The sequence below is a fragment of the Cryptotermes secundus genome, unplaced genomic scaffold (genome assembly GCF_002891405.2).
Source record: "Cryptotermes secundus unplaced genomic scaffold, Csec_1.0 scaffold931, whole genome shotgun sequence".
NCBI lineage: Eukaryota > Metazoa > Arthropoda > Insecta > Blattodea > Kalotermitidae > Cryptotermes > Cryptotermes secundus.
Window position 1 is genome coordinate 738,019 of NW_019732382.1, and position 11,528 is coordinate 749,546.

The following is an 11,528-nucleotide window of genomic DNA, read 5'->3' on the forward strand; positions in this document are numbered from 1 at the left end:
ATTTTTCAGTGACGGATTGAAAAAACTTGTTACACGTTGGGAGAAATGTGTTAGCCTTAACGGTGACTATGTTGAAAAATAAATGTATGCTTTTGAAACTTAAGAATTGTACTTTAATGGATCTTGCTATTTGTTTTTGTTCGCGCTCTACAAGCATATGTGCATTACTTTTCAGCCTACCCACATAGATTAATATAGGTGTAATAATTCATATATGCATTACACAAACAGATTCTCTGACTTAATAAAAGGTAAAGAAGTTTTTTGCTCTTTGTGTGTGTGTGTGTGTGTGTGTGTGTGTGTGTGTGTGTGTTTTGCATGAAATCATGCACATATCTAGAGTTCTAGTGTTAAGCTAGTCCTCTTGTTTGTAAAGAAATTTCTATAGCTTAAGAAGTGTGCTTGCCCTTACACAAGGTGAAAGGAGAAAACCTTAAGCCTAGTATATTTTTATAGTGCTTAATAGAATTGATTGAAATGAATCAGAAGAATTGAGCTCATCTCATTTGAGAAGTTCATAAAAAGTTTTTTTATTCTGTCATACATATATTACAGGTGTGAAACATCAGCACTTTCTTAATCCTTTTAACTGACTGCATGTCATTAACTCTCATTTTTCCATTAAAACATACATATACTGTGTGAGCAGAATATGAATTTGATTGTTTGAATGTCACTATTTTATTATTGAAGAGTAAAACTAATGAGTTAAATGTAAGATATATAAGAAAGCTAAAGATATTTAATGTGGGGCATTGGACACTAACTAAAAGACAAATATCCAATAATTTGTTCCCACATTGAACATAGTAAGTTTTAAGTGTTCATTTCATTTCCTAGCGAGGGAGATGGATGTACGGGGGAGTGAAACATGAGTGCCAGTAGGAATACAAGCTAGCACATTTTCAGTCATTTAATTATTTATTAGGATGTTTTTATTCCATTATTAATTATTTTAATTTAAACAAAATATAACTATTTTATGACATTTGTTCTTGTGATATATCAGTAGCTATGGTGATTAGCTGCAGGCTAGATGGCCAGGGAGTTGCAGTTTCATTCTTGGTAGGAGCAAGAGATTGTTTTATTCTTCACAGTATCGAGACCAGTACTTGGGACTTTATCCCTAGGAGTAAAGCAGCCACATGAAACTGGTCACTGTTTTTCATGTAGTACTAAGGTTAAGAATATGTCTTCTGGGTGTGTAGCTTAATTAAACACAGGGGTAGCTTTGCCTTCACCAGAATTTTACAATCTAGGGGATGTTGGATAGTACACGACTGAGAGATGGAAATCTAATTTAGTGACAGTACAGATATAGCTTTTAATATTGTGACATGTTGCGCAACGAAGGACCCCTACCTCCCCAGCGGCATGTGGCGGTAACGTAGCGCTCGCGTAATAGGCGAGTCATCACCCCGCCACTCTCCCCGCGGTGACGTCACGAGCGGAGCCAAAGTTAGCCCAGCCCCCGCAACCTGGTAGCTATGCAACGTGAGTTAACAGCGGTGACGTAACAGGATGACGTGGCACTCATTACGCAACAGGCAAGCACTGCGGCTATATAAGGGAACTGCACAGCAGCTACGAGTCAGTTGTACTGGGGCAGTCGCAGAGATCAGTAGTAGTCGAGCGAGAGTGTGTTATCAACAGTTCTCAAGGTAGCCGCCTGCGAGTGTGCGATAACTAAGAAGTCATCGAGCGGAAGACTTATTGTGTGCTTTCGAGACTTAGTGAGTGCTGTAGTACAGTTATATCTGGAGTGTGTAATTCAGGGAGATTTGTATAGCACCCGCGTTATTAGTACATGAAGACTTTGGTTGTAGGGTTTGTAAAGTGTGGAAACCCGCAACTGTGTTATAATTAATTGTAGCCGTTTCTTGTAGATTGTTGAATAAACCAATTAACGATCTCTACGGCGTATTCTGTAACGAAACACGTTACAATATTATAAATTATTATTAATGTGTTAGTCTGATAAATAGGTAAGTAACCTCATTTGTTACCTGAGTAACCTTTCTTATTTTGTATGTGAATTGGAGAAAAACTTGAGAGTTGCTATTTTGTCATTATTTAGTAGTCAGGGTTATTAGTTATGAATAGGTCCACCATGTCACAGTGAGAGATATGTATGCTTTAATCATCATTGCAGTTTTGACCTTTGCTCACATAAAATAAAATCTACTGTTTGTAACTTGCATTTTCAGTGAAATTGTGATTTAATGTATATGAGTGGCTCATTGGTATGGTTATCTGTGGGAACTGTAGAAGGGAATCTTTTGATTCTATGTTAAGATTCCACCCATTTGTTGCATTTGAGATCCTTCTGCATAGTGTGGTACTGCATATGAATATGAGGGGAGATTTCAAGATGTATATGGAAAGAAAGGGAGTCTAGGTGTTTCTGTGGAAATAATTACTATTAGTGAAATTTATGAAGTGTTTGTCAGTTTTCATCTTATATCTGAGGGTCACATCAGTCAAGCATCAACTATTATAGTTGAGAGTTAAATAAATAGAAGAAAAGAGCAGATTTTTTTTTTATTTTGTTTTTGTAGGCAGCCTTTACAGGAAACATTTCCTGTGCATATTATTATTCTATCATATTTAGTCTATCATTGTAAATGCAGATGTATTTCCAGAACTTCTCAAGTTCATATAATTGAGTGTGTTTGATGAAGTTTGTTTTTAGCAATTTCCTATTGAAATTTCAACAGGCTTCATGCTAGTCTTGGATGTAAGCAATGAATTTGACTTTGGACACCTTAAGGAAATGATTAAATAATTTTGGAGCAGAAAGTACTGCTTGAGTATAAAAAATAAGTTTAGCACAGAGAAGGAAAGACTGCCAATGTATGCTCAGAATTAAAATTACATTGAATTGAAGGATGAAAATAATCAGTTGATAATACTTTTCATCTTTCATCTGTTATCTGCATGAATATTTAATATCATGGTCAAAATTTTTGTCTGATTTTTATATTGGCATAAAGTCAGTTTTTAAATATAATTTGTGTTCTCAAATTTAAGAAACGTTTAAACAACCTCTGAAGTGTATCTTAAGTAGTATGTGTGAGCAAATTTAAAATATTCTCTTTTTCCTGATGAATTTCTGCCTTCTATTTTATATTACATTACATTCCGTGGATTCAGAATTAGTCAAAATGATTGTCTGCTGTGGAATATGTCATATAAACACAAAAACACATGTACAGTACAACTGAAGATTTCACACAAGAAACCCCAATAAAACACAGTGGTTATACATGAGGTTATTCAAAAATATGGGGAGAATTTTAATTGGGTTGATGAGTTCACAGCTCTGCGCTTCGCAGCAACCGGTGTGCAATATGCTGTGGGACACATGCATGTTTTGCTAATGATTCGGCATGCATTCGGAATGAAGGAAAATAATTAAATTAACTTGTAGACCTCTACATGGTATTATGTTATGTATTTATGCATGGGAGTGTGTTTATGATCTGTGAGCAGTAGGCAGCAGTTACCAGCACTGTGAGCCGTTTGTTTCCAGTTAATAGTCAGCGGTGTGGTACAACATGGTTCACTATTTTAGAGCAACCTGTATGACACCTACGTGAAATATGGATCTGCTGGAAAGTGTCAGCAAAAATTTTGACATAAATTTTGTGATGAAAGAGTTCCCAGCATACAGACAATTCATAATTTAGTGAATAAACTTAGAACAACGAGACTCTTAATAGACAAGAAGGAAAACACAAGTGCCAAGTGCTTGCTGAGGAGAAGTTAGATGAGATAGGGGCCAGACTTGAATGTACACCAGGAAAATCACTGAAACGTCTAGCCCAAGTGAGTGGAGTGTCAAAGTCTAGTGCAAGAACAGCAACACAATTGCTGAAGCCATTCAGTGAAAGTTGATGTCTGGTGTGCTGTAAGTGCAAGAAGGAATGTGTGTACATGCGTTTTTAATGAAACAATTGTGAAAGATATTTATGTGTAGAGGGACAGTGTTTTCAACACCTCCTGTGATCTTTGAACAAAAGTAGGAACTTCCCTTCATTCCAAATGTTATCAACATACTGAGTCATTGGCAAAATTTGTGTGCACTTCATGGCCAGCGGTGCACGAATAGTGGTGAAAGATAGTACTGTGAACACGTCAGTTTTATTTAAAGAAAAACACTCTGTACATCCACATATATACATCAATACTGTCTATGAGAAGAAGAGTTTAATTCTTTAGAGTGGTGTTTCATATGAATCTCACAATAAACAGTGATTAATTCCCCAGACATTGTACAGTTGATCTTTTTAATGCAGACACATGATTTTCTGCTAGGTAAGGAAATTTTTAGACATTTGGGAAAATTTAATGTCACTGTCAGTATTGATACTTCATGGCAGTTGTACTGACAATTGCAGCTAGTGTACAGGCAATTCATAATGTCTGTCTCTCTCTTTCCCTCTCCCTCGCTCTCTCAGGCTTCAATATAATGACACAAATAGTGAAATAACATTATTCACATCTTCTGTCTGGCAAAAGCCAGGGGAGGCTATTTTTGTTGGATCCAGTCTTACTGCATCATGGCAGTTGTACTTTTAATTGCAGCTAGTCTGCAGATAATCCCCATTCCCTCTGTCTCTCCATCCTTAAATTCTGCATCATGTTGTGTTTAATAATTATAAGATTAGTGAAACTGAATTTTACTATAAATGACCATCAATAACTTCAGAGGTAACTACTGTTTATTGAAAGCCACATTAATTTGAATTTTGCCTTAAATGGCAATCAACACAACTTCAGAAGTATTAATATTTATTGAAACCACATTTTTAATAAGTAACAGTTACCCTTGAATTTGTGTTGATGACCATTTAACGTAAAACTGAATTTTACTAATCTTATGGTCTCTCATGAAGTGCTATAGGGTTAGGTTCATCATTTTCCATTTCTCATTGTCTGAGGTGCATGGAGAAAAAGTCAACGAATGACAGACCCTCTAAATTCCATATATATGGGAGATTGAAGATTTCACGGCAGTGAAGTTTAATTGGGGTCTTCTGGGTTTAGATGCCATGCAGTCTTAGATATGTAAGTGCAAATAGCACTGCATGGCATAACCCAGCAGATCACAGATTAAATCTCCTTAGCATAGTTTCCCTTGTTATTAGTATAGTGTGATGTGTAAAACATGACGTACATTGTGTTCATTAGCCAAAAGTTCAGAGATAATGGTATTTCTAGAATACTGGAGTAATTCTTCAGTTTGTGATGTCATTCATTTTATGAATGTGACTAGTAAAATACTAATGTTACTGTATACTCAAAGTAATATATGTAGTCATGAATGGTTTCTAATCCATATGGTATGCTTAACTGCTGCATATCTCATTCTAAAAGAGAAATATGTATATGACAATATTGTACAGAAATTGTAAGAACAGAAGAACATGGAAGAGCAGACACAGAACCAAAGTTTCATTAATTTATTATATTCCATTTTTACCCTTAATTGAAAGTAGGGTGTAAATTATCTAAAGAAAGGAAATGAGTGGCGTGTACAGTAGACAGCATTGTACTGACTGACTCCCTTCTCAATGTTAAGAGAGCATTTGCAAAATGAGATAAAGTTCAAATTTACTTCAAAGTGATGAGTATGTTATTGAATGATGCATGAAGTTTAGAATTCTGTGTGGCATTTTGAAATGTTTCTTTAGTCTTGCATGTAATTATTTTGAAAGAAACGAGTCTAGATGTGATGCAACATATGTAGATTGTCTGCTACATAATCACTTCTCACTTGTCAAGTTATGGTTTAGTCAGCTACTGGATTAACCAAACTCCATAAACCTTTCATCCCTTGCATGTCCCTGTAAACCACAAGAAAAATTGTATGTAAATGTTTTCTCACAAGAGGTCTTACGGTTAAGTTCTTTGAACTTTACTGTAATGAATCTAGAAGACGTTGGTGATTCCAATCATCATGAAGCATCTGTAATAACTCTTCATCACCATGCATTAGATAGAATATTAAAATATCTTTCAATTAGGATTTATATTAGCCACTATAGAAATATTCTGAGAGAAGTGCATATAAACTGAGTTCAGCATTATATATTATATTATGAATCACAATTAATACTGTAAAATTGAAGAAGATTGGGGTTGATCTAGTCGAGTACTGGAATGAGACAAAGTGTCCTCTCACCAGTCTTGTTATTGTCAGAACAGTAATTACCATGAATATGTGAAAATGAGATGACTTAAAGGAAAGAATAGGACTGGTAAGTTTAAAATATTTTACATATTACATACTGAACTGTACCTCATAAAAAATTTCTTTGATATGTTTTGTTGTGATATGGGGTTGAATTTGGTGGGTAAAATGGGCAATGATCTCTAAAAGGTTCATAACAATATCCTTGCATGAAACTGCCATGAATGTGGTATTTTCTACAGCAACATTATGTGAAGAACAGATGCTAAACAGTCATTTTTAAAGGTAGTCAGACAAATGTTTGTAGTGTTATTCCCAAAGAAATTGATGGTGCACAGGCATTTGCACATCTTCTCCAACATATTTGTATTAACAGAAATCATGCTTTTTGGTAGGTGCCCATGTCATTTTAAATTTAAAAGACTTTTGTGTTAATTATTCCTATAATCATACTCAAAGAAGATAAATTTTCTGTGATATATTGAAGCATGAAAGAAATAGACTGAACTACAAAGGGACTACTGTTAAGATAAATATGTAATTTTTCTGGTAAATTATAATTCATATGTGAAATGTTGGACTCTTTGATTTAGTATTGTAATGTTCGACAATGATTATCCAATATTATTATAATATTTTACTTTGTAACTCTTCTGTTTTTCATAAAAAATATTATAGTTAGGTTGGAATTACACTTTTCATAGACATTATATTTCTCTTATTCAGAGTAAATCTTTCTCTAATATTGTATACATGTAGGCATGTAGGTGTGACATTACTTCTTAGTCTCATTCTGATTTAATTCTTGTATATTCTGTGGTGTAACATAAGAAATGTCTTAACACTTTAATTTTCTTTTCTGAGAACATTCATACATTGTCATGCATGACTCAGTTTTTCCCTTGGGGTTTACGAAATATAGTTGGCCACTTGCCGTGGGCAAATTATAAGATGCCAGCTGTGAGATAAAAGTATTTGTATGGAGAGTACTAGTGATCTGTTGGTGAGTGCATTTTCTGAAGTGCCTACTAGGTTTAAGTTGCATATCTGGAGAGCTGGTTTCTTTTCTGGAAGACAGTCTTATAACAGAATAATTTGAGTAACATGAAGAATTCTCTTGAAGACTTATCTTTTGGGATATGGTGTCATGTAATGTGGAAGATGTTTGCCAGTGTTCAAGAGGAATGTACTGTCTCCATCTTCACCGTTCAGGATTGAACTTGGCAAAAAACAAATGGGCAGAAAGCAGAGCACTTTTGTTGGTGCTTGCTGCTTCTTTGCTTACTGGCTTTACTCTTCATCCCTGAAGACAGAGGTAGTACATTCCACCAGAATATTTGTAAACCACACTACACAGTGTCGCATATGAGAAGATGGTACTTTCCATAGTCACCACCATGAGAACCTCAAATATAAAAATGTTACTATTTTAGGCAGGTATTTAAACGTAGATCTCATTTCATTTCTTGGATAATAACATATTCACTTAATTCTAAAATATTCCCAGTATTGTCAGCTTTAAGGTAATCTTCATCACGCCATATTTGTAATTAGTGAATCTGTAACAAAGTGGTATTGTGATGGGAGGAGACTTCCTGTGTGCTGCTCTATTTAAAGCACTGCATGTTAGGAAATTTAAGTGTATACAATGGTCAAAACCTAGTTAAAACTGTTAAAAATTCTGTGCAAGTATAATTATTTAGGTTTTAATTGGTGTGCAGAACCATATAATAGGTGATGACCAGGAAACACAAGTCGTTAATTGCCATTGTTTTTGTTTGAGAAAGTTTCAAATTACTGTTCAGTTTGTCTGAAATCTACTCCAATCATAGAATACACCCAGATCACATGTTACGAGTATAAGCAGGAAGTCTTTACATGACATGATTACATAATTTGATAATGTTAGCAATATGGATAGAAGATTTGTATATAGTTTCTAATATTTCTTTCTTGGGCCTTGTTCTAATGAAGCTCCCTTCCTGTCTTATACTAATTTTGTATTAAATTACCTTGAAAGGGTGTCATTTTCTTTCAGGTATGTGTTTTAATGCTAAATGTGTATGAAAATGACAAAACACCATTTGAGCAGCTCAACCAAATTATAGTGACTGAATTAAATTTTATTGTGTATTGTATATATACATGTATATAGTCATAAATATATATTTATGTTGAACACAGTTATAAAGTTTTATTTTTCTGTGCACAAAATTTAGCAGTAGGTAATGAGTGTTCTGGTTTTGTTTTTTTGTTTTTCTTTTGTGGCTAAGACTTAATTCCACTTGCATAAAATTATTTAATTCATGATTATGCTAGTTGTGAATATAATATGAATATGAAACTGTGCAGGATGATCATACAAGCAAAGAAATGCATGTTAATGATAAATTCTATAGCTTTGCATGTGAATTGCATGTGATTTCTTCTTCAGTCTGACAGATTTCAGTCTTACTAGCCTAAATTTTGTCTACATTTTGCAGCTGTTTTAGTGGCATTCCTTCACTTTATGAGGCAGAACAGTTCTGGAGTACTGTAAATCTTCTAATTTAAATATAGATTGTTAAGTTTCTTGAGCATATAAGTAACCATGGTAGTTCAGTCAACAGTCCATAAGTCATTTGATGTAATTGTATCCTGCATTAATTAATTGAAAGTATAATATGGGATGGGGTGGGATGGGACTAAGTCCATTGTACTGCGGCCACTTCTGGCCTATTGTACCAGCCCCAGATGATAGGTGAGGGTGATTGTGGAGCAATTGGTGGAATGAAGATTGGCAGGGGAAACCGAAGTATATGGAGAACACCTGCCCCAGCGCCACTTCGTCCACCACAAATCCCACTTGACCTGACTCGGGATCGAACCCGGGCCGCCGCAGTGGGAAGCCAGCGACTAACCGCTTGAGCTGTGGCGCGGCCTGAATGATATGATAGTTTTGCTGCTTGTGCTACTTATTTATAATTGAGCCATCGTATCTATGGTCCACATGTAAAGCAAAATTCAGACTTAAAGAGGATGGCCATTTGGCTAGGTGCTGAGGACTTTGATACCGCTGATTTTAGATGGACTACGTCTGTAACTCTTTGAGGATAAGAAAGTGTCGTTAAATATACCAATGAAACTAACTGCATGACGAGGAGCTTTGTAGGGCGTACTGCTTAAGAAGTTTTATTAAGGTAGTCACATCATGGAGGATATGTAGTATGCATGGAGAAGTCTGTATAGTGATGGGTTATGGACTGGATGGCCCGGCATGGTTAAATTTTTCTCTACAGCGTCCAGACCAGCTGTGACGTTCATCCAATGTATCCTATGGGTACCGGGGGCTCTTTCCCTGGGTATAAAGCAGCCGAGGCGTGAAGCTGACAATTCGTTTCTAATGCCGAGTGCAGGAATGATGGAGCTATACCTCCACTCCCCCGTATGTCTATATGGCATAATGATTAATTAATTAAGCACAGAGATATCTTTACCGTACCTTATCTCTATGCAGTTGCATGGGAGAGATAAGTGCATACATAATTCTGGTTTGGAAACTTGAAGGGAAATGGCACATGTAAGCCCTAGTCTTGCATCGGATTATGATATCAAAATAAATCACAAAGACGTGCGAGTGCGAAGTGGACTCGTCTGGCTCATAACAGGGACCAATGGCGTTCTCTTTTGAACACGGTCAAGAAACTTAGGGTTCATTAAAAAGTCGAATATCTAGACCAGGTGAATGACTTATCTTCTCGGGAAGGTCACAGCTCATTGTGTTGGGGGAAGTATGCTATTTCAGAAACAATTTAAGGCCACAACACCTAAGTAGGCCGTAACAGACGCATGTGGTATTGGACCAGTAGGTTGTAGACCCTGCTCTGGAGGCTTAACGGTAATGCGAAAGCATTATTCAAGCGATACGGAATGTTTAGAAGTAAGATTAGTTGAAACGATATATCGTTTGTCATATACAGGTACAATAAGGATTACAGTATCTGCAGACACTTCATTATTGTGCCGTTCCACGATGCTGAGGCTCTCTCTCGGAGTACTGGGTGAGCAACATTTTCTTCAGATCTAGTTGTTACCATAGGGTGGACGACTGCAGTCATATACTACCCTTATAAGAGTATTAACGTTTTCAGCTAATTTAGTTCGTTATCTGTAAATTAGTTCCAACTTTTGCGGATCGAGGGTGTTAACTTTTAGTTAAAGTTTCCCGTATCGAATTAAATAAAAAGCCGTCCAAGGATTTAGGTGCCGACATTAGGTCACAGACGGACGGACGGAGTTTTTGTTTGTTTCGTGAAGAACACCTAAAATACTTGGTTATTTATCGTCTTACTTTCAAATATACATATACTCGTATTTATTCATTATTATTATTATTATCCTTTAATTATCCTAAAGCATAATACACGTATATACATAGTTGTATGTTACGTATATTATAATTTTTATCAAATACATTTTTCTTTCGGGTTAATTCCTTGCGAGACGTATCCAAAAACACATTTAGGTCCTTAAATGAAATATTCTTTCGAACATATCGATGTTAGCGGTAGCTGCAATACTCGTACTATTTAAGGGCATTACGCAGTTTTATCATAATCTTTCGACAGCCAAAGGAAAGGCAAATGCCTAACTAGGCTCTTAAGTAATACAGCTCTTAAAATGACGGTATGTCAAGTTTTATTAAAATCTGTCGAAAAACTCACATGATATATGTAAAAGTGTACATAGGACCTTAAATAATGCAACCATTAAAATGATCTAAACTCGCAGTAGGTCGGCACATTTTAGTTGAATCTCCATACGGAGTTCGGTCGAAATATTAGAGTCAATTTACCCCACCACACAACATATTTTTATTATTATTACACTACATGTTTCGACCTCAAGAGGTCATCCTCAGGTGTACGAACACAGCTGTAGAATTACACGCAATCACATTCGTCTTCTCACTTATTCGATCCTGTATCTTATTCAGGCTCACGGTCAATAATATATCAAGCTCTCATAAAACACAAGTTAAAATTGTTCTAAAAGTCAAAACTTAAAATTTAAATTTAAAATTGTGTAAAAAATTTAAAGTTTGTGAATCGAATTTCAATTCAGGTCACTTGTTATGCTTTCACTTTCACTTGTATTCAGTCACTTCCTACTTACGCTCATAACTGCGTCAAGTTCACTTTAACTAGTTTAATTATATTATTGATTAACCGTTCGTGAATTAAAGTTCAATTTTATTATAGATTGCACTTTTTCACTTTTGGAGGTCTTGCTGTTCTGCTGCGTCTAAATGCAATCTATAATAAAATTGAACTTTAATTCATGAACGGTTAAT

General features: G+C 35.5%; 1 protein-coding gene across 1 annotated transcript in view; it reads left to right on the top strand.

Annotated features, from left to right (window-relative positions):
* Positions 1–9,914: 9,914 nt before the first annotated feature.
* Positions 9,915–11,528, top strand: part of LOC111867678 (xaa-Pro aminopeptidase ApepP) — a 23,937-nt gene continuing 22,323 nt past the window's right edge. The window contains exon 1 of the mRNA XM_023857726.2: positions 9,915–10,236. Coding sequence (XP_023713494.2) covers positions 10,077–10,236 — 160 coding nt within the window. The 5' untranslated portion in view covers positions 9,915–10,076. The remainder of the gene's footprint in view (positions 10,237–11,528) is intronic.